The sequence below is a fragment of the Diabrotica virgifera genome, chromosome 5 (genome assembly GCF_917563875.1).
Source record: "Diabrotica virgifera virgifera chromosome 5, PGI_DIABVI_V3a".
Lineage (NCBI taxonomy): Eukaryota > Metazoa > Arthropoda > Insecta > Coleoptera > Chrysomelidae > Diabrotica > Diabrotica virgifera.
The window spans coordinates 236,308,955-236,331,790 of NC_065447.1; the positions used below are offsets into that span (position 1 = coordinate 236,308,955).

A 22,836-nucleotide genomic window follows, 5' to 3' on the forward strand; every position below is an offset into this window, starting at 1 on the left:
TGCCCTAATCCAATACCTTCAATAATTCAGATAATAGCAAATGTTACATTATTAAAGAAATAAATAATTATTTTGCAGGTAGGTACCTACATTTCCGGTGTCAACAACCTTAAAATCACACTTCAAATAGTAAATAAACAAGGGGTTCCATTATGTTAAATTTTCAAAGTCCTAAACGGCTTCTTGTACGAGGATGCCAGATTATTTAATTTTATGAAAATAAAAGTTCACTTATATGGAGTACGATGTATTTTTTTGGAAACGGTTAACTTTCGAAAAAAAAAATTTATAGGACTTTTTTGTTCTACATTGTGTATTATATCCATACCTTAAAGGAATGCACTATTTTCGGGGACACCCTGTATATTTTTAAATGCTGTTAGTATAAAAAAAATAACAATACTTACAGAGACCTTAGTCTGCCCAAGAGCGGGCGGTACATCCAAATCTTTGGGTATGTTAACGTGGCCAAAATTGTGTCTGTACTGGACACACCATATTCCTAACCAATCGATATCGTACACTGTCAATAAACCAGGAAGTTGAATTTCTATATCTTCACCTTGATAACCCCTTGAAAGAAAAATATATTGAATGCATTTAAGAATGAAAAAATAAAATCCACAAGAAAAGAATTTTCCTGTAGATGGCTGTATACAATTAATCATATTTTTTTTTATTAAATATACTTTATAAAAGGTACCTATATAATGTTATTAAAATTCGTTCAAGGGCTACATCAAATCATAGAACGTTTTGGATATAAAAATATCATCATCAGTGCTATACTCAAAGTACGAAATAGTTGGCAGGAAATTTTTGCATAAAATGTTACTTATTGCTTACTAAAATAATAGTATAATTCTAAAATTGTAGAATTATACAAATGTAAAATTATAGTATAATTTTACACGGCAACTATAATTATACTATATTACATAATAATTATAATATAACTAAATTATAGTATAATTTTACTGATTTTACTATATTACATAATAATTATAATATAACTAAATTATAGTATAATTTTACTGATAATTTCGTTCTCTGACTAGTACTGATTTTAGTACTTACTAGTACAGGTTATCCGATGCTCAGCTACGAGAAATACCTGGGTATAAACCCTTTAAATGGTATAAAAGTGATTGTGTTAAATTTACATTGTAATTAAAAAAATCCACAAGGAAAAGAAAATGTTTTTCCTGTAGTTGGCTGTATACCATAAATCACAAAAATTGGAAAAAATCCTTTGTAAAAGGTATAAAATTTTATTAAAATCCCTTTAAAGGACTACATCACAACAAAATGTTTTCGATTTTTATACAAAATCATCACCAGTGTTAGATAAACAGCTGAGCCACCAAAGAAAAATATCCGGGTAAAAACCCTTTAAATATAACATAGATGCGTTAAAAGTGCATACTTTAAAAAAATGCCTTATGATGGTCACATGACAGCTAGGATAATGCCCTAAGGTAATGTATTTAAATTTCCCAACACGTGGGATTCAAATTGAGTTGTTTACATCCCAATTACTTAATAAGTTAGTTGCCATTAAGTCATTGAAATGTAAACAACTCAATTTGGATCCCACGTGTTGGGAAATTTCAATACATTACCTTAGGGCATTATCCTAGTTGCTATGTGACCATCATAAGGCATTTTATTAAAGTATGCACTTTTAACGCATCTATGTTATATTTAAAGGTGAAATTTAATAAAAAATTTTCCTCTTGGTAAAAGGTATATTAGTTTAAAAAGCCCTAAAGGGCCACAAACATATACAAAACGTTTTCGCTCTGTAACAAGAGCATCATCAGTGATACAAGAACATAGTGAGCCAACCAAAAAATACAAGGTCAAAGCCTTTCAAAAAAACAGACTAATATCAATAAATATATCGAAAAATCCAAAGGATGGATAAAAGGATACGGCCCTAGGGCAACATTGACTTCTTGTAACCAACTTTTGTCTGTTTTTTGAAAGGCTTTGACCTTGTATTTTTTGGTTGGCTCACCATGTTCTTGTAACACTGATGATGCTCTTGTTACAGAGCGAAAACGTTTTTTATATGTTTGTAGCCCTTTAGGGCTTTTTAAACTAATATACCTTTTACCAAGAGGAAAATTGTTTATTAAATTTCACTTGTAATTAATGGTATACAGCCAACTACAGGAAGTTCTTTCTTGTGGATATTTATATTTAAAGGGTTTTTACCCGGATATTTTTATTTGGTGGCTCAGCTAGCATCCAGTTTATCTAACACTGATGATGATTTTTTATAAAAATCGAAAACGTTTTGTTATGATGTAGCCCTTTAAAGGGATTTTAATAAAATTTTATACCTTTTACAAAGGATTTTTTCCAATTATTGTAATTAAAATTTCAAACGATGGATATAATTGACAAAGACATGGCACTTAGGCAATCCACGTGGTGTGGGGGAGTCATGCGGGCCATATCTTTATCAATTATATCTGTTACAGTTCAAGTTGATTATCCAGTTGGAGTTGACTCCAACTAGTTGGAGTCAACTCTAACGGCTGGTTTCAGTAAAAGTTGATTATAAATATAAAATGAAGATTTATATTCAACATTTACTATTAAAAGTAGACTCCAACTAGGAAAAGTATACTCTTCCCAATGCCATTTAGTAAAAGTTGATTCTGATTCACACAAACAGCCGATTCTAGAAATTAAATGTTACTGAATATGTTCAAATTAGTCTAGTCTGTATCGTCGCCCGCGTTAGGTAAATTACTCCGATTCAAATTTTTTGCACAAACTTATTCAAAAAGAGGTCCTTATAACAAATCTACATGGTGTCGGGCAGTTTATTTAAAAATTTATTTAAAAATTGTTTTAACAATTTTTTTAGACAAATTCACAAAAATAATTTTTTCACTTCTAACAATTTTTTTTAGATCATTTGGGTTATTCTGAGCAGAAAAAGGTATTTTGTGATTTTTCTGTAAAATTGATTGTTGTCGAGTTATACGCGATTTAAAATTTGAAAAATGCGAAACAAGCCATTTTCAAGGCTTAATAACTCGGTTAAAATCCATTATTATGAAAGTCAAAAAGTGACCAAATGAAAGTTTATAGCCCCCTCTACAAGATCCAGCAGAAATTTTTGTCACTATTTTATTACTAAGCTTTATCTTTAATTATTAACAATGAGCGCTAAGTGCGTATTAGGCGGCCGTCAATGATGAGTGCTAAAGAGATGCACCATTCCGGTCGTCCAATGGTGAATCTCACTCGCACTCACATTGACGGCCGCCTCAATACACGCTTAGCGCTCATTGTTGATAATTAAAAATAATATCTTATTAATGAAACAATGACAAAAATTTCTTCAGGATCTTATGGAGGTAGCTTTAATCTTTGATTTTTTTTTAGTTTCTGACTTTGATAATATTATAATATCGTATGGCATTTTTGCCTTTCGGACAGTTCCGGCGCCAATTGCATCTTTAACCCTGTTTCAAGTAACTAGTGTCGATGTACACTAGCCCAGGGGGACCGACGGCTTAACGTGCTCTCCGAGGCACGGTGAGACGGCTCGTGTCATTATTGGAAATGAAAATGGTTTGTCTTTGGCAGGGCTCGAACCCACGTGCACTGGCGTATGAGGCAAGCGATTATGCCGTTACTCTACGGCCGCTCGCTCGACTTTCACAATAATTACCTTTAACCGACTTATTAAACCTTAAAAATGGTTATTTTAACGTCTTTCAAAATTTAAGTCGCTAATAACTCGACAACAGTAAATTTTAGAGAAAAAAGGCCTAAAGGATCTAAAAAAAATTTGTACGAAGTGAAAAAATTATTTTTGCGAATTTGTTTAAAATCATTGTTTATCGCCAAACGTCACTAAAATCATCCATTATTGTACTCATTTGCCCTCATTTTCGGCAGTAAAGTAACACTTTGTTGTATTGAAAGAAGAATGTTACTTTACCTGCCGCGATTATTAATCAAATTAACCGAGATTGAATGTAAGTGGTCAATAGCAGCAATCGATTATTTATTTGAGTGAAATTAAAATTTATTTACTTTAATTATTAAAAATATTGTACAAAATTTATCTTATTATTAATAAAATTTATGTCAAAAAGTAAAATTCTGTAGTGTTTCGCAATTATATTTATACAAAATAAATCAAAACTTTACAGATTTAGTAATTAGGTAGGTATACAATATGCAAAAGTCATCTGTCATTACTGTCATACGAATTTTAACGACCCCCCTACAAGATACTGAAGAAATTTTTGTTATTATTTTATTACTAAGCGGTTATTTTTAATTATTAACAATGAGCGCTAGGAGCGTATTGACGCAGCTATCAATGTGAGTGCGAGTGAGATGCACCATTGCACCATTTTGACATTTAAAAATTCAAACTTCTGTCAAACCACAAAACTGTCAAAACTTTTTTTGTAATTTATTGCTCACATGTCATCACCATGACAAGGCGAAAGTTCTTCTTCTTGTGGTTCTTTCTCCTTTAGTGGAGGTTAGCGACTACACTGGCAAATCTGTCTCTGTCAATGCGGCTCTAAACAAAGATGTTGAATCAAGGTCGGTCCAGTCTCTGATATTTCTAAGCCATGAAATCTGGCGCCTACCGGGACCCCGTTTTCCTTCAATCTTACCCTGGATGATCAGTTGCGTGAGGCGGTACTTTTTCTTTCTCATTATGTGTCCCAGGTAGCTAACTTTTCTGACTTTAATGATTTTTAGCAGTTCCCTATCTGTACCTATTCTCCTCAGAACATATTCGTAGGTGGTGTGGGTTGTCCAAGGTATTTTCAAGTCTCTTCTATAAAGCCAGAGTTCAAAGGAGTCCAACTTGGTCATCAGTGTTGTGTTGTGTCCAGGCCTCCGTTCCATACAAAAGTATTGACCACACATAGCAATGCAGAAAACGACATCTAAGGCTGATATTAATGCTACTGTTACAAAATAAGCTTTTCATTTTGATAAACCCCTGTCGGGCTACCTCTATTCTCGCTCTTGACTTCTTGTTTATAATCAAGTTAATTGTTGAACCAGCAACCAAGATATTTGTACTGGCTTACGTATTCAAGCTGTTGGTGTTTCACATATTTATTGGAAGAGGTAAATTTTTGTTCCTTGATATTCTTATAACTTTGGTTTTCGCAGTATTGATATTCATCCCCATTTTTTCACAACTCTCACTGCTTGCTGATCTTTGTATCTTTGTGCCAGAGTTTGAAGACAGAATATTGCTTCTCGTGTCCTCATACCTTTCCTGAAGCCAAATTGTTCTTGACCGGTGACCTCATCACATTTTTTATAATATATTCTGTTCTGTATGATATGCAAGAAAAGCTTCAGAATGTTATTTAATAGACTTATAAGGCGGAAGTCCTGGCATAATTTGGCGTTCTTCTTTTTAGGCAGTGGTATGAAGACTGATTCAAGCCATATTTTAGGGATAGTCCCTGTATTGTAAACATTATTAAATAGTCCAAGAAGAAGGTTTAAGTTTTCCTCGTTGATTAACTTCAATAGCTCAGCTGGTATTTCATCTATTCCTACAGATTTGTTGTTTTTTAGTTGACGTCCATTAAATCTAATATTTTCTCTGTCATCCATCTTTGCTTCCGTGGTCGCTGTTTTGTGAGCATTTCAGTTGCCGTTGCAAGGGCGTGTCTGATTTCCTCCCGAAGGCGAAAGTTAAGGATGTTTAATTATATGAAAGTGTGCTAAAAAACAGTGCGAAAAAGTACAACCGATTTAAAATACATTGTTACTTCAGACACACTTTAAACCCTTCATGTACCTACTGCTATCTATATTTACAATTTTCACACAATAAAACCTTTACATCAGCGGTTCTCAATCTTTTTGAGTCATGTACCATCTAAAGTTTCTTTTATTATATTTCTATATTTATATATTCTATACTATTTTAAGTTTTTGTGTGTTTTGTGTACCACCGCAAATAATGATATGTACCACCAGTGGTACATGTACCACAGATTGAGAACCGCTGCTTTACATAATATGAGATAGAGTAGATAAAAATTATTTTTGTGAATTTGGTTAACAAAAATTGGTTAAACAATTTTTCGATCGCGGTACCTCGTGACACCCTGTGTATTTGTTATAAGGATTGTTATACGGATATATTTCTTTGAGTAAGTTTGTGCAAAAAATCGAATCAGAATAATTTACCTAACGGGGGCGACGTTACAGCCTATACTAATAAATAGTTGAAACGGTCAAAATAAAGAAAAGCACACTCATCAAAAATGCACTTGAGATTCTCGTATAATCAACATTTACTGAAACGATCCAGGAAGAGTCAACTCCAACTAGTAAAAGTTGATTTAAATTTTTAAAATCAACTTTGACTGCTCGTTTCAGTTGGAGTTGACTCCAACTAGTTGGAGTCAACTCTAACTGAGAATCAACTTGAACTGTAACATATCCATCATTTGGAATTTTAATTAACAGTGTAAATATAACACATTTTTATACCATACACAGGTATTTTTGTTGGCTCAGCATGTGATTAACTTGTACTAGCACTGATGATGATATTTTTATATCTAATACGTTCTGTGATTTAATGTAGCCCTTGAAGGGATTTTAATAAAATAATATACCTTTTATAAAGGATTTTCAATAAAATCTTTTAAAAAAATAAAAATTAAATTAAAGTTACTGTAATTATTTTTCAATATTTCGATCAACCTCAATACTACAATAAAATATGCTTGTTCATTTGCGAATTAATACCCCTATATTATGGTTCATATACTCCATCTTTTACGCGGTCATCGGATACTTCTGCCGAATGATGATTTATCTTTTGCTATTTTGACCACAGGAGTAACCCCCCCTCTGCTTATATGATTATTCCTTTATTTTTTCTATTACGTATACATCCGGTTATACACTGTACATTACATTTTTACACTATACTTACGTAATTTTCCCCTTATTGCCATATTCTAAATTTGAAAAAATATATAGGGAATAATCAGATTTTTTTTGACATGCCATTCCTATTACAGCCAACATTTCATTGGCTACAATTAGTGACGAGGTTATATGACGTCATTATTACATCGGGTGAAATTGGAAATTGTAACTGACATCTGTCATAAAATTGGTGGTCAAATATAATGTCAAACTACTGTGTCAAAGTATTGTTTTCAAATTATAATCTGAGAAGACTAAATACAGATATAATCAACTAAATTTCCAACAATTTGAATCAAAATCAAATCGAGAATCTAAAGTAACAGAATTTAGTGTGTATACAGTTTCATAGGACAGTTTATATTTAAACCAACTTCGCATCTATAAACAAAAATCTTGCATAACCTTCTATAGGACAATATGAATTTGACACGTATATTAGAGATAGTTATCTTTGTTTCACAGTCTTAAAGAAGAGAAAGAAGAGAAACAGTATAGCCGGTACCTGCTGTGGTAAATAAATACATGTGTTTTATTTGGCAATAGCGCTTTTCTGCTAAACTTGACCGTAGCGAAAAAACTAATATATGAGGAAAATGTATTAAATTTGTTTGTCGTCAAGTTTGTACCATTGGGTTATGATGTCATTAAATCTATGACGTACACGTCTAATTGTTTGAATTGGACCATAATGCTTTGGCACCGCTATGACGTCAGGAATCTTGAATGACGTAAACGTTGTTTTTTATTAAAAAACTATATATAGTTGTAAACCTACCTTAAAGGTTCTAGCGATCCCATTTCGTTGGGCACTTTGATTCCAAACGAGGTGGGTTCCGACCCATTTCCTACCCAAAAATAGGCATCAGGGCCGGCTCCGTCATAATGCAAATTGGGTATATAAAAAGTCTTTGCATCTAAAATACTAATATTGTCAGATCGAAGGCCATGAGCTAAACGCTTGAATTCTGGAAGGACCCTTGGTTTGGGCACTTCTAAGTTGGGAGGAATAAATACTTCGCCAAAATCTACCTGAAATAAAAATAATATTTATTAGTATTTAAATCGTGACTACTTCTTTTATGAAGATCTATAATTTGTACAACAAAACGAAGTCGAATGCATTGTGAAGGTCTATAAAAAACTTTAACGCGCGAAGTCCTGCTAGTCTTTTGGTATTAGATTCTTTAGTGTAAATGGTAACATTCCATGATGATTAATGTATGCTGATGAGGTAGTGCTAGTAGGAAATAGTGAAAGAGACTTAGTTAGAAAAGCGATAGTTTTAAGTACCTGGGATCGGTATTACAGAATAATGGAAAATAGATGGAGATGCATGCAGTAGAATTAGGGATGGATGGATGAAGTGGAAGGAAGACGAGTGGTGTGTTGTGTGACAGAAAAATTCCAATGAAGGAAAAATTTTATAAAACAGCCATAAGACCAGCTACGATATACGGAACTGAATGTTGGGCAGTGAAAAAGAAAGAGGAACAACGAATGCATGTGGCGAAAATGAGAATGCTTAGATGGATGAGTGCAGTGACAAAAAAAGGATAACATTAAAAATGAGTATATTAGGGGAAGTCTAGGTGTGGCACCAATTGATACCAAAATGAGAGAGCATAGGTTAAGATGGTTTGGTCATGTTCAACGTCGAAACGGCATTTATCCAATACGAAGAATTGTTGAAGTGCAGATTCCTGAAAGGAGTAGGAGAGGAAGACCAAAGAAGACCAAGAGGGAGATGATTAGGCAGGACATGTTGGTAAAGGGAAATAATATTGATATGACCAAAGATAGAATTGTGTGAAGAAATGCAATTAGAGAAGCCGATCCCGCATAGGGATAAGGCAAAGAAAATGATGATGATTCTTTAGTGTAAATGGTAGCCAACACGATATCAAACGATCGATAACGGTCGTAGAAATACAAGAAGAAAAAGTGGTAATATGGTTTTGGGCATGTTATTACGCATGCTCAATACCTCGGCTCACGGGGCACAAAGTCTGTCGCTGATGTGGGCCATTCTTATCTGGCGCGTCCAAGTTGCGGGGATGGCAGGTTTTACGCAAATTTTAAAACTGTTACTGACCAACTCAAGACCAGAAATATCACAATTCGGATGGGTGACCCTGATGTTCATTTAGGAAAAGGCAAAAAAAGTGACATTAATGGAGCATTTGAAGATTTTGGACTGGACGAGAGAAATGAAAGGCAAGACTGTTTCGGAAAATTTTTTTTACAGAATATAATCTATGAATAATGAATACTGTTCCCAAATTACCAAATAGGAGATTAAGTACGTAGAAATCTCCAGAAGATAACCCTCGTAACATCGTCAGAAACCAAACTGACATTACTGAGCGTTACAGAAATACAGCAAGATCTGTTAAAATTTTTCCTGGAGAAAATGTTCTATCCGATCACAGTCTATAGTTGGTCGAATCAAAACTTCCCCTTCCATACGATACGTACGGTGGTCCACACGAGTGCATTGCATCATGAGTTTACGTCCATCAAGTTAGCAGAACAAAGTCAGCAGAACACAGTTATTCTTATACCATAATTAAGTGTAAATTAAATGCAAATTTAATGTTCCAAGAAAAAATTTATTGCTCTTTTCTGCTAGCTTGATTATAAAGATAGCAAAACATGCGATAACTTTTAAAGAAGAAGAGCAATAAATTTTTTCTTGGAACATTAAATTTGCATTTAATTCAGAGAATACTTTGGCATTCAATTATAAACGATTTATCAAATTTTTGAACTACTGTCCTACTGTTCTGCTAGCTTGATTATCAAGTTAGAAGAATATGCGATATCTTTTAAAAGAAAAGAGCAATAAATTTTTTCTTGGAACACTAAATGTGTATTTAATTCAGAGAATACTTTGGCATTCAATTATAAATTATTTATCAAATTTTTGAACTACTGTCCTACTGAATAGCAGAGAATAGCAGAATATGCGATAACTTTTAAAAGAAAAGAGCAATAAATTTTTTCTTGGAACATTAAATTTGCATTTAATTCAGAGAATACTTTGGCATTCAATTATAAATTATTTATCACATTTTTGAACTACTGTTTTGCTAGCTTGATTATCAAGTTAGCAGAACATGCGATAACTTTTAAAAGAAAAGAGCAATAAATTTTTTCTTGGAACATTAAATTTGTATTTAATTCAGAGAATACTTTGGCATTCAATTATAAATGATCTATCAAATTTTTGAACTACTGTCCTACTGTTCTGCTAGCTTGATTATCAAGTTAGCAGAATATGCGATAACTTTTAAAAGAAAAGAGCAATCAAATTTTTCTTGGAACATTAAATTTGCATTTAATTTACAGTTAATTATGGTAAAAGAATAATTGTGTTCTGCTGACTTTGTTCTGCTAACTTGATGGACGTCATGAGTTTGCGTTCAGCACGCGAATTCGTATATATTATGTAGGTGCGACTTGCCGTATGACGGTCCGGAGCGAAGGGGTTTCTCAAACGGCTAAAACAACAGCGATATTCTAAAAAAACTGAATATAGATTTTATTAGAAACAAGAATCAGGTGATTGCAAACAATTTGAAATGCAATTTTGAGAATTACGAACAACAAGAATTCATCAAGGGCCTTTGCATCAAATCAAGTCAAAACGATTATGCGCATCTTAACTCCAAACTTAAAAGATATAATTCGAAAAGATTTTAAACTTAATAGATGAAAGACGCAAATTTAATAATCAAATCATCTAAATATATAAACGTGTCACATCAGGTTTAGGAATGGATTGTCATGAGTCACGTGATGGTAACTACATCATCCTGAGATGGGTTAAAGGACACAAAGGAAATAAAGGTAACCGCATTGCTGACTAGCTAGCTAGGAAGGCATCAAGCCTAAGGCTCTTAGGGCTCAGTGATCTTTTTCGCTGGTCAACTATAACAATCGCGGAAATTGTCAAATGTCGCTTGAAAAGGTGGAAAGAAGGACCAGGATGTAGACTTGCCAAGGTAACACTAAGAAATCTTGGGAATGACGAGGAAAAACCAAAAACCTACGCTTGTTAGTTGGGTTTTAAAGGCCATTGTCAACTAAGCAAACACCTCCATACACTGGGGGTAGCAGACACACCTCTATGCAGGAAATGTGAACGAAACTTCGAAGCTGACGAGCATGTCCTATGTGAATGTCCGCATTATCGTCAATACGAGAGTATGCGTTCAGCTACCCTTGGACTACACCTGCCGACATAGGGGAGATGGCCCTAGGTGATTTGTCCACCTTTCTGGAAATGGCAGGATGGATAGTAAACTAAGGACGACAACCCCCTGGGAGGATGCACAATGGGTCAATTGTGGCCTAAGTGCTGTGGGACTTGACTCGCCTTCTCTACTGTACAGAAACAGATACCTCGTATTTTTATATTATCGTATAATAACAGAAAGTAATATAAGTTGGATTTATCGATAATATTAGATGATGGTGCTGTTCAGATATTTTTTATATAGAAAAATGTTAATTTTTCGAGAGAAATAAATGTCGAATGTAAGCATTCTTTACGCTCAAGATGGGATGGAAGCTCCCGATTTGAAAATGTTAATGTTACAGTGTATATCGTATTAAAAGTCCAATTTCAATTCCTCCGAGTTTGAATTCTAGCGCAGGTCGATAAAACGTTACGGTAACATACAACGAAGACCATCCTTCTGGAGGGCCTTAGCTAAACGACGATATCAAAAATAAGCCCTAAAGCGGATGCCGAAAAGGACCCTTTTCATATGCATCTGGTTTACTGAACATCCACGGCGTTTAACGTTACTTTTTGTTCTGATTTATTAATAGATACGAAATGATTGTTCTCGCTGCTTAATTGTACATGCTGTAACGAAAATTTACCTATTTTATACTGTTTAGAGGACTAAATTGAGATAAAACGGAGTTTTGCATAACAAGCTATGTCACTTTTTACAACACGAACTGGACGATATTTTAAGCTTAAAAAAGAACTCTACAACTCTCAAGTTTTATTAATACTTTTTCTTCCTGTTTCTGTACTAATCAACTTGAGTTATTGTCCGTTGGTTCGTTGCTGCTTTTAATTGATTTGATCGCTTATCACTCAAACTTATCGTCAGAGGTTCAAAGAAAACCTCTCCAACTCACTGGAGATTTATTTCACATAACCTTCGATGAACTATTTTACTTATCATCTGCTTGTTCCATATTTCTTCTCAATACTTATTCATTCATGCACTTGTTTTTTCAATGCCTCCCTTTTTTGTGCTTCTGCATATTCTAGTCAATTTTAGTCTCTTGTCGTTATAAATTTCCCTGCTATTTCTGGTGCTTCTATATAGTGATTAGGTCGTGCTTGCCTATTTTTCTCTACTGCAGTTCTGCATTCATGATCATACCATTCCGAATTTCTTTGTCTCTTGGATTTTCCGACAGTTTCCTCTGCAGATTCCATTTCTATTGTTATTAATTTTCTTCATTCCTCCCCTTCAGTTTCTTTCTCCATGTTTCGGTTACGTTTAATTGTTTACGTTGTCCGTTGTCCTGTTTCTTGATCAGGTTTTTGAATCCTTCAACATTACATTTTTAAATTCCCCTATTTGTTCCTTTTGCCACTGTCTCGATTTTTTGCCGCAATTTTGCCCTCACAAGATAATGATCTGAGTCTGAGTTTAGCATAACAATCTTCACTTTTTATAACACGAACTGGACGATATTATACGCATAAAAAGAACTCTAGAACTGCCAAGTTTTATTAATACTTTTTCTTCCTGTTTCTGTTATATACCAATCAACTTGAGTTATTGTCCGTTGGTTCGTTGCAGTTTGATCGCTTATCACTCAAACTTATCGTCAGAGGTTCAAGAACAAGTTCTCCAATTTTTTGGAGTTTTACTTATCGTCAGAGGTTCAACGACAACTCCAATTTTTTGGAGCTACATTTCGCGTAGCCTTCGATGATCTATTCTACTTATGTGCTTGTTCCATTTTTCTTCTCAATGCTCATTCACTCATCTTCGAATCTGCATTATTGCTCGAAGGTTTTGGGTTTCCCTATCTATCAGTTGTCTATTCGAATCTACTTCAATTATTACGAATCGTCAACGACATGAGTCAACATTATATTAATTATCTTCCAGGTGTAGATCGAAGATTAAACTTCAAGATTTATCATAATCAATCAACCAATCGCATCCACTACTGAGCATAGGCCTCCTTCAGTTCTTTCCCGTGCTCTCGATACTGGGCCACTTGAAGCCAGTTTTCCGCTTATCTTTTTACATCGTCGGCCGATCTAGGCGTCTAGATGGTCATCTTCGGCTTCTTTTATAGTTCCTGGGCCTTCATTCCGTTATTTGTCTTGTCCACCGTCTTTCTTGTATTCTAGCTAGGGAATTATTACACTTTTTAGAATATGGCTAGATTTGCCAAATGCTGCCCATGTTCCTTTAAAATCTGCTCTTACTTCTAACGCTGCAATGTTAATATAATACCTGTTTATATGTTCCTTTCCAACAGTCTTTCTTCTTCAGGTGCTATCTCCGCTACGGAGGATGACAATCATCATAGCTATTTTAATTTTTGAGACAGTAGCTCTAAATAGTTGTTTTGAGCTGCATCTAAACCATTCTCTCAGATTCTTCAGCCATGAAATTCGTCTTCTTCAGATGCTTCTTCTGCCATCTATCTTTCCTTGCATTATGAGCCGCAGGATGCCATACTTCTTGCCCCGCATCACATGTCCGAGATACTGTAGCTTTCTTTCTTTAATTGTACGTTCAACTTCCTTCTCTTTGCCTATTCTTCTCAGTACTTCAATGTTTGTGACTCTATCTACCCAGGAAACCCTCATAATTCTTATATAGGTCCACATTTCAAAGGCGCTAAGTCGTCTCATTGTCTCTACATTTAACGTCCATGATTCCACTCCATAGCATAGTACACTGTATATGTAAAATTTTGTTAGGCGTACTTTATTATGTTAAATCCTTGCTACATATGACCTTTTTCATTTTCATAAAATTAGAACGTGCTTTATCGATTCTGACTTTGATTTCTGCAGTGTAGTCATTATTTTCTGTTATAAGTGTTGCTAGGTAAGTGTACTTTTTACTCTTTCGATCTGCTGGCCCTCTACTATCAAAATTTTGTTAGTATTATGGTTGTTTTTACTAATTTTCATAAACTTCGTCTTTTTGATATTGAGAGAGAGTCCGCACATGAGTCTTTCCAGGTCTTGTAAACTATCGGCTATTATTACAGTATCATCTGCATATCTGATGTTGTTAAATAAGACTGCATTTACTCTTATGCCGACCGTTTCATCTTCCCGAGATTCTCTTATTACCTCTTCAGAATAAGCGATAAATAATAGAGGTGATAGTATGCAGCCTTGCCTGACTCCTCTCTTTATTTCCATTTCTTCAGATGTTTCTTTTTCAATTCTTACTATTGCTCGCTGATTGTAATAGAGGTGTGTTATTACCTAGTCTGAAACCTCTTTCATCTAGATTTTTATTTTTTAGAATTTCCATGAGTCGATCATATTTTACTTCTATCAAACGCTTTATTGTAGTCTATAAAACAGACGTAAAGAGAACGGTTAACATCCAAACATCTCTGTGTCAGCACGTTGAAGGAGAATAATGCCTCTCTGGTACCCATATAATTGCGGAACCCATATTGAGTGTCAACAGTCTTTAGGCCTTAATAATTTAGTTGGGAATAAGCCACAATTTATATTAGTATTATATTAGTTAAAGAAAATTATATTAGTTAAAGTTGAATGGAAGTATAAGAAAGCAATATTATGTTTGGTTTGCCTGTCAGCATGTCAAGATGCTGGTTGTAGAAAACTCTGATTTAATTCATGTGAAAGAAAATAATATATATGTATTTAATTATGAAATTGAAATTGGTCAACCTTCCGATGACCAACCTTTTTTTTGTTACACGGATGACCAAGGGGGGGGGGAATGACCCCAGGTCAAAAATGTCAAAGATGACAATTACCAAAAAAATGAAGTTTTTTTTTTAATTTTTTTTATGGCTTGGCTTTATGTCATTCAGCCAGTCACAACATGCGTATTAGTGTCATGTGCAGTGTATATGTTGAGTAAGTGTCTTGTTACTTTGCAAAGTCGACGTCATTAGCGTAAAACTACTTAGAATTACACATAATAGACGCTATTTTACTAAACATCAACTTCAGAATATACTTTTTATTCGTAAAATATAGGGAATTTTTTTTATTTCAAAATATGAGGATATCTAGAATGATATTAAAGTCAAATAAAAAAATAATGAGTTAAAAATTGAAAATACTTTTGAATTTATTAAAGAAAAACATACGCTGGGGTCACAATTTCCCCCGCTTGGTCATCCGAAGGTTAATATATTTTTTCTACAACCGTGTTAAAAATGCAATTTTTAGCACTCCATACGAGCGTTAAAAATGCTACTTTAAGGCACTAGTGCTTTAACATTTTTAAGGCACTGCTGTTCGTATTGACCGTATAGGCAATTTTGATGTAATGTCAAAAAAATATAAAAATGGAATGTCAGTCAGATTCAAGTAAAAGTTTTTGTAGATATGATCCTGTAATTACGTTTGTAGAAAAAATATTGTATGATATGCCTGTTAAAATAGTTATTTATGAAACAGTTCGTTTTACAATTTTTAGAACTTTGACATTTAAAAATTCTAACTTCTTTAAAACCACAAAACTGTCAAAACTTTTGTTGTAATTTATTGCTCATTATGTCATCACCATGACAACGCGAAAGTTAAGGATATTTGATTATATGAAAGTGTGCCAAAAACAGTGCGAAAAAGTAAATCCCATTTAAAATACATTGTTACTTCACGCACACTTTAAACCCTTCACGCACTGCTATCTATAATGACAGTTTTCACAAATTAAAAACTTATACATAATATGACATATAGTACTTAGATAAAGTACATTTTTAAGGCAGTCATGTGAATTGCAGAACTCGCTTCGCTCATTCTGCAATCTTTCACATGCGTCCCGTAAACGTGTACTTTTAACACTTATACAGTGGAACCCCGATAAGTCGGCCCCCGATAACCCGGAACTCCGGCTAACCCGGACCGATTTTTATCAGACAAACATTTTAACAATAAAAATGTATTGCTGTTACAAAATCTCGTGAACCTAATTCATTCATTTGGTGACGTCAATATACGAACGAAACGATTGATGAATCCGACATTACTGAAAATATCAGGGTGCAGATGGGACCCTGTCGCTCAATTCGCAGCAAATAAAATAGTCGTATGTTTTTGGCTTAATTTTATTTCGGTTATACATACGCATTTCCAAGGTTCACGAGGTTTTGTACCAACTCTATGTAATATAATATTTGAGAGATAATGCAACCGGATTGAACTACATATATCATAGTAAAAATGACTCATGGTACACCACATTCATTGTCGAAAACAACAGGCACCTGTATTATCCTTTATTTTTTTGAAACTGTCTGTGTTATCATTGTTTAGAAAAGACTATTAAAATTCTTTTTTTAACAATGGTCTTAGTCATCACTGTTATTAAATAACATAACATCAGAGACGGTATTGTGTGTAGTAAAGTCGTATTATTGTTCGCTTCCGTTTTGTAATAGTTCGTAAATTTATTCAGATTTTGTGTTTGCGTGTCTTTTGTCTATAAGGGCAACAAAACGTAAAAATGTTGTAGTGACAATGGAAAACAAACCAGAAGCATTAAGTAGAATTGATAAAGGTGAATCTTGCAGCATTATATTATGGTGTCGGTACATCTACAGTATCGGATTGGAAGAAAAATATAACTAAAATCGAAGAATTTTTTTTTGAAAATGATAACAAAAGACAGTTTAATCGGTGCAAAGCTAATAAAGCTAAGAATGAGACTTTTGACGACGCTTTGTATGTGTGGTTTTGTGTGGAATGCGAACGTGGTTTACCAGTGTCTGTGTGACAATTATAACGGAGTTTATCTGTAAGCATACCATATTTTATTAATTTTTACCATTTTCTCCGGCTAACCCGGATTTTCGATAACCCGGATCGGCCGCGGTCCCAATTAATCCGAGTTAACGAGGTTCCACTGTACTTATATCATAAATAACTATAACAATGCGACTTCGATATTTTTAAAATTAAATAAAACACTTCTAAAATCACGTTATAAGCCCTATTTGGAAAACGTTTATTATTATTTTTTGGATTTCTGTCACCTTATGAATAATTCACCATATTAATAAGAACTTAAATTATTCATGTTATAGTTGAGTCGAAGCCTTTTACATAGAGAGGAAGCAGGCAGCCGTCAACTGCAGAAAACACCAGTGCCGCGGCTTCATCCCCCGCTTTTAATTATAATTAAAATTTTAATTTATAACACACAAAGAACTCTCCGTTTGTCAAACTGGAAAGGCAATAAACGAAACCAACAGGTGCCCATTCAAATGAAGTACAGATCATAATAATAAACGCTCGAAAATATAATATTCACTTTTGCGTAAAGGTTACAGAAAAAAAACGTAGTTATGCAATGGTAATATTTCATTATAGTCTGGGCTGATTATCGGAGAATAGGCCATTTTTGGGAAAAGTTATTTACCAGCAATTTTATTGCTGGAATCGAATCTTATGATTTTATATATTAATAATATAGGTATGCAAAGTCCGCAGATAGTGTGCTACTTTTTTTATAAAAAAAATGGCGCCCGAAAATCGTGTTTTTTTCAATTTTTGCTCTATAACTCCAAAGCTTTTAACTTTACACCAAAAACACTCAAATAAAAATTCACCGCAGTTAAATTCTGCATAGAGACGTGTTTTTTCCGATTTACTTCGACGAAAACTTTCCCCGGAAAAAGCGGGTTTTTCCAACAAAATCTTTAATTTTCAACTAAACTTTTAGAAAAGTAATTGTTAACCAATAATTAAATAACTTGGTAATGTAAAAGCCATTTTCATATAGATTATAATTCCAGAAGCCGATGGAAATTGAATGAACCGTTTAGCAACAATTGAATTGTTAATTAAAAATTTACGGTCGCTATAATAACGACAATAATTATGATGCATTGAATAATAATAACTATGATTTTTTCATAAAAAAGACACTATACCTATTTAATGTACTTTACAGAATTGAAATTGCACTATTTAAGCGGCCTCAGGAATATTTTAAAATTATAAAAATTTTTTTGGCTTATAAACAAATAGAATATCTCGGGAAATATTAAACTAAATTAAATTGTAAAAAACTTTTAATTATGATAAGTAGTTCCTGAGATACAACCGGTCAAATTTCACCGGAATTTACGGCAAAGATATAAACAATAGGATCATAATATTCAAACCATCACCTTTTTATTTTCGTCCTCTTTCTTCACACCAATTTTCATATCCTTAAAATACTCATAACATATATTATTATAATAAAAACTATCGATAATACGTGTGAAAATTGCCAAAAATAGCAAAATTCCAATCAAAAATTAGGTTGGAGAAAATGTATCCCTCAAAGTTCAAAATCAGTATACGTTAACTCGACTTCCTATGGAGCAATTTCCTTCATTCTTTTTTTATTTCCAAGTACATAACTCGAGTCGAGCCATCGAACTAACGCATTATTAAATGTCAAACTTGCTTATGTTTTGTTATAATAAATAAATTTATTTATTATAACACAAAATTTTAATTTGTTCAAATAAAAATTGTTTAAATAATTATACAGCTTTCAAATGAGAATATTTATGTTTTTAACTTTAAAAGGTACACTTGTAGTAAGTTTATCTAAAAAAAAGCCTACAACTGGAAAAAATATGTAGTTTTCTGTTCTTATAAATAAATTAATCTATTATAACAAAACAAAAGCAAGTTTGACATTTAATAATGCGTTAGTTCGATGGCTCTACTCGAGTTATTAGGAAACAAAAAAAGAATTAGGAAATTGCTTCATGGGAAGCCGAGAAAATGCATTTTTTTAACGTATACCGATTTTGAACTTTGAGGGTTACATTTTCTCCAACTTAATTTTTGATTGGAATTTTGCTATTTTTGGCAATTTTCACACGTATTATCGATAGTTTTTATTATAAAAATATATGTTATGAGTATTTTAAAGATATGAAAATTGGTGTGGAAAAAGAGGACAAAAATAAAAAGGTGATGGTTTGAAAATTATGATGCTATTGTTGATATATTTGCCGTAAATTCGGGTCAACTTTGACCGATTGTATCTCAGGAACCATTCGTCATAATTAAACGTTTTTTTCTTTTAAAAGAAGTGTCCTGCCACTGTTTTTCGAATACCGTTTTCACAATTTAATTTAGTTTAATATTTCCCGAGATATATTTGGTTATAAGCCAAAAAATTGTTTATAATTTTAAAATATTTCTGGGGCCGCTTAAATAGTCCAATTTCAATTCTGTAAAGTACATTAGATAGGTATAGTGTCTTTTTATGAAAAAATCATAGTTATTCTTATGCATCATAATTATTGTCGTTATTACAGCGACCGTAAATTTTTAATTAACAATTCAATTGTTGCTAAACTGTTATTTCCATCGGCTTCTGGAATTATAATCTATACCAAAAGGGCTTTTACATTACCAAGTTATTTAATTATTGATTAACAATTACTTATCTAAAATTTTAGTTGAAAATTAAAGATTTTGTTGGAAAAATCCGCTTTTTCCGGGGAAATTTTTCGTCGAAGTGAATCGGGAAAAACACATCTTTATGCAGAATTTAATTGCGGTGAATTTTATTTGAGTGTCTTTGGTGTAAAGTTAAAATCTTTGGAGTTATAGAGAAAAATTGAAAAAAACACGATTTTCGAGTTCCATTTTGTTTATAAAAAAAGTAGCACACTATCTGCGGACTTTGCATACCTATATTATTAATACATACAATAATAAGATTCGATTCCAGCAATAAAATGGTTGGTAAATAACTTTCCCTTGTATTTTGCTAATTAGCCCAGAGTAATAATTTATATTTTATTTATAGTTGGAATAATTTTAAATAATCTTTGTCGTCTCCTAATCGGGCGTTGAATATCATCATCACTATCTTGACTTTATCCACCGCTGCTCTGAAGCGTCTATGGAATTGCATTTAACCCCTTAATGTACACATTCATTTTGAAGTTTCGGTCAAAAAATGATAGAATTTTTTTAAAGTGAAAATGTGGTGATTATGCAGGGTGTCCGAAAAGATTGGTCATAAATTATACCACAGTTTCTGGGGTCAAAAATAGGTTGATTGAACCTCACTTACCTATACATATACAATAGTGCACACAAAAAAACTTACAGCCCTTTGAAGTTACAAAATGAAAATCGATTTTTTTTTCATATATCGCAAACTCTTATATCGAGATTTTTTATTGAAAATGGACATGTGAAATTTTCATGGCAGCAACATCTTAAAAAAAAATTAAAGTGAAATTTGTGTACCCCATAAAAATTTTATGTGGTTTTGTTCCGTTAAACCTCCCCAAACTTTTGTGTACATTCCAAATTAAATTATTATTGTGGCACCATTAGTTCAACACAATGTTTTTAAAACTTTTTTGCCTCTTAGTACTTTTTTGATAAACCAGTGTTTATCGAGATATTTTGAATATTTTTCGAATCCCCCACATATTTGTATATAGTTAAGTATGATTATAGACACCTGTTAATAATCTGAAAATTTATTTATAACTTACATTTTTAGATATATTTGAAAAAGAAGCCACATCTCGATAAAAGGTGGCTTGTCAAAAAAAGACTAAGAGGCAAAAAAGTTTTAAAAACACTGTGTTTAACTAATGGTACCACAACAATAGTTTAATTGGAACATACACAAACATTTGAGGAGTTTAAAGGAACAAAACCCCCATAAAATTTTTATGTAAATATATTAAAAAAGAAGCCGCATCTCGATAAAAACTGGCTTATCGAAAAAATACTAAAAGGCAAAAAAGTTTTAAAAACGTTGTTTACGTAAATAATGAACGTACACAAAAGTTTGTGGAGCTTTAAGTGAACAAAACCCCCATAATAATTGAGGGGGTTAACAAATTTTACTATAATTTTGTTTTAAGATGCTCCTACCATAAAAATGATACATGTCCATTTTCAGTAAAAAATCTCTAATAGCTTTCGATATATTGAAAAAAAAAATCGATTTTCATTTTGTAACTTCCAAGGGCTGTAACTATTTTTATGAGCACATTTGTACTAAGGTAAGTTAGGTTCAACCGAACTATTTTTGACCCCAGAATGTGTAGTATAAATTATGACCAATCTTTTAGGGACACCCTGTATACAACTAAGTTAAGAAAAAATATTTTCAGAGGCGTAGCACCTTTACATTAGCTGGAGGTGAGGCGATTTAATAAATTATATTTTCTTCATAATTAATACAAATAATCTATATAATATCTACAGGGTGAGTCATGAGAAACTGTACATACTCCTACGTCGTATATAGGCTCCTATGGGGAATAACAAATGACCATTAAAAAGTGTCTGCTCCCATTGTTTAATAATATACAGGGCGAGTTTCGCATTTTGACAGAAAATTGTATTCGTCATAATTTTTTAACGGTCAGATCGATGTGTCTCTTATTTTGGTCAATCGTTACACTATTATCACCCAATCAACTGATTTAGTCAAACTAGAAAAAAATCAGGTCCGGCTTTAACAAATTCGTTTGGGTATTAAAAAAATTTCACCCTGTATACTCTTTTTGAAAACTCTAATATAAATTTTACAAATTAGACAAATAGACAATTAAAATGGCATATTTATCTTTTTCCCCACACGATTACTTAATTTAAAAAAAAAATCAAATTTGACTATGAATTAAAAGTTTGGTAAAGTGAACCATAGATTAAAAAAAAACTTTTACTACAAAAATTAATTTTTTTTAAACAAATATTTAGTTTATGTTACCACCCAATCAACTTATTTATTTAAACTAGAAAAAAAATCAGGTCCAGCTTTAAAAAATTAGTTCGTTTGGGTCTTAGAAAAAATTTCACCCTGTATATGCTTTTTGAAAACTCTAATATATGAATTTTATAAGTTAGACAATTAGGCAATTAAAATGGCATATTTATTTTTTTCCCCACACGATTACTTATTTTTTTATAAAAAAAATCAAATTTGACTATGAATAATTATTAAAAGTTTGGTAAAGTGGTACAAAAATTATTTTTTTTAACAAATATTTAATTTATGTTACCACCCAATCAACTGATTTGTTCAAACTAGAAAAAAAATCAGGCCCGGATTTAAAAAATTAGTTCGTTTTGGTCTTAGAAAAAATTTCACCCTGTATACGCTTTTTGAAAACTCTAATATGAATTTTATAAATTAGACAAATAGGCAATTAAAATAGCATATTTATTTTTTTCCCACACGATTACTTAATTTTTTATTAAAAAATCAAATTTGTCAAAATCGGAATTTTAACCTAAAAATGAAAAAAAAAATGAAATCACGGTAACTCGCTACAACTCTGTTCCATTTTAATATTTTTTTTCTGAAATTTTTACAGCACATATCTCTTACCATTGTGAAGACTATGAAAATTGTTGTAGACTTTCAGTCTTCTTCTCGTAAAAGTTATGAATTAAAAAAAAGATTCGTGAATTGCAAAGTTAAATCGCAAAGATTAAGTGAAAAAATTTAAAATTTATCTATTTGATCACGTCTATGTTAAACTATAGAGTCCAAAGAGAAGTGTATGGGGAGTTTTAGATCTAGACGTCTTATAAAAAAAAAATGGCGAAACTTTTAATTTTAAGAAAAACGTTGTTTAATTTTTTTATTTTTATGGTAA

The 22,836-nt window shown here is 32.5% G+C and overlaps 1 protein-coding gene across 1 annotated transcript in view; it reads right to left on the reverse strand.

The window, feature by feature from the left end:
- The window catches only part of LOC114331097 (protein Skeletor, isoforms B/C), a 239,793-nt gene that overhangs the window by 50,361 nt on the left and 166,596 nt on the right, over positions 1 to 22,836 (reverse strand). The window contains exons 6-7 of the mRNA XM_050650895.1: positions 7,742 to 7,995; positions 408 to 573 (exon numbers count right to left, since the gene is read on the reverse strand). Coding sequence (XP_050506852.1) covers positions 408 to 573; positions 7,742 to 7,995 — 420 coding nt within the window. The remainder of the gene's footprint in view (positions 1 to 407; positions 574 to 7,741; positions 7,996 to 22,836) is intronic.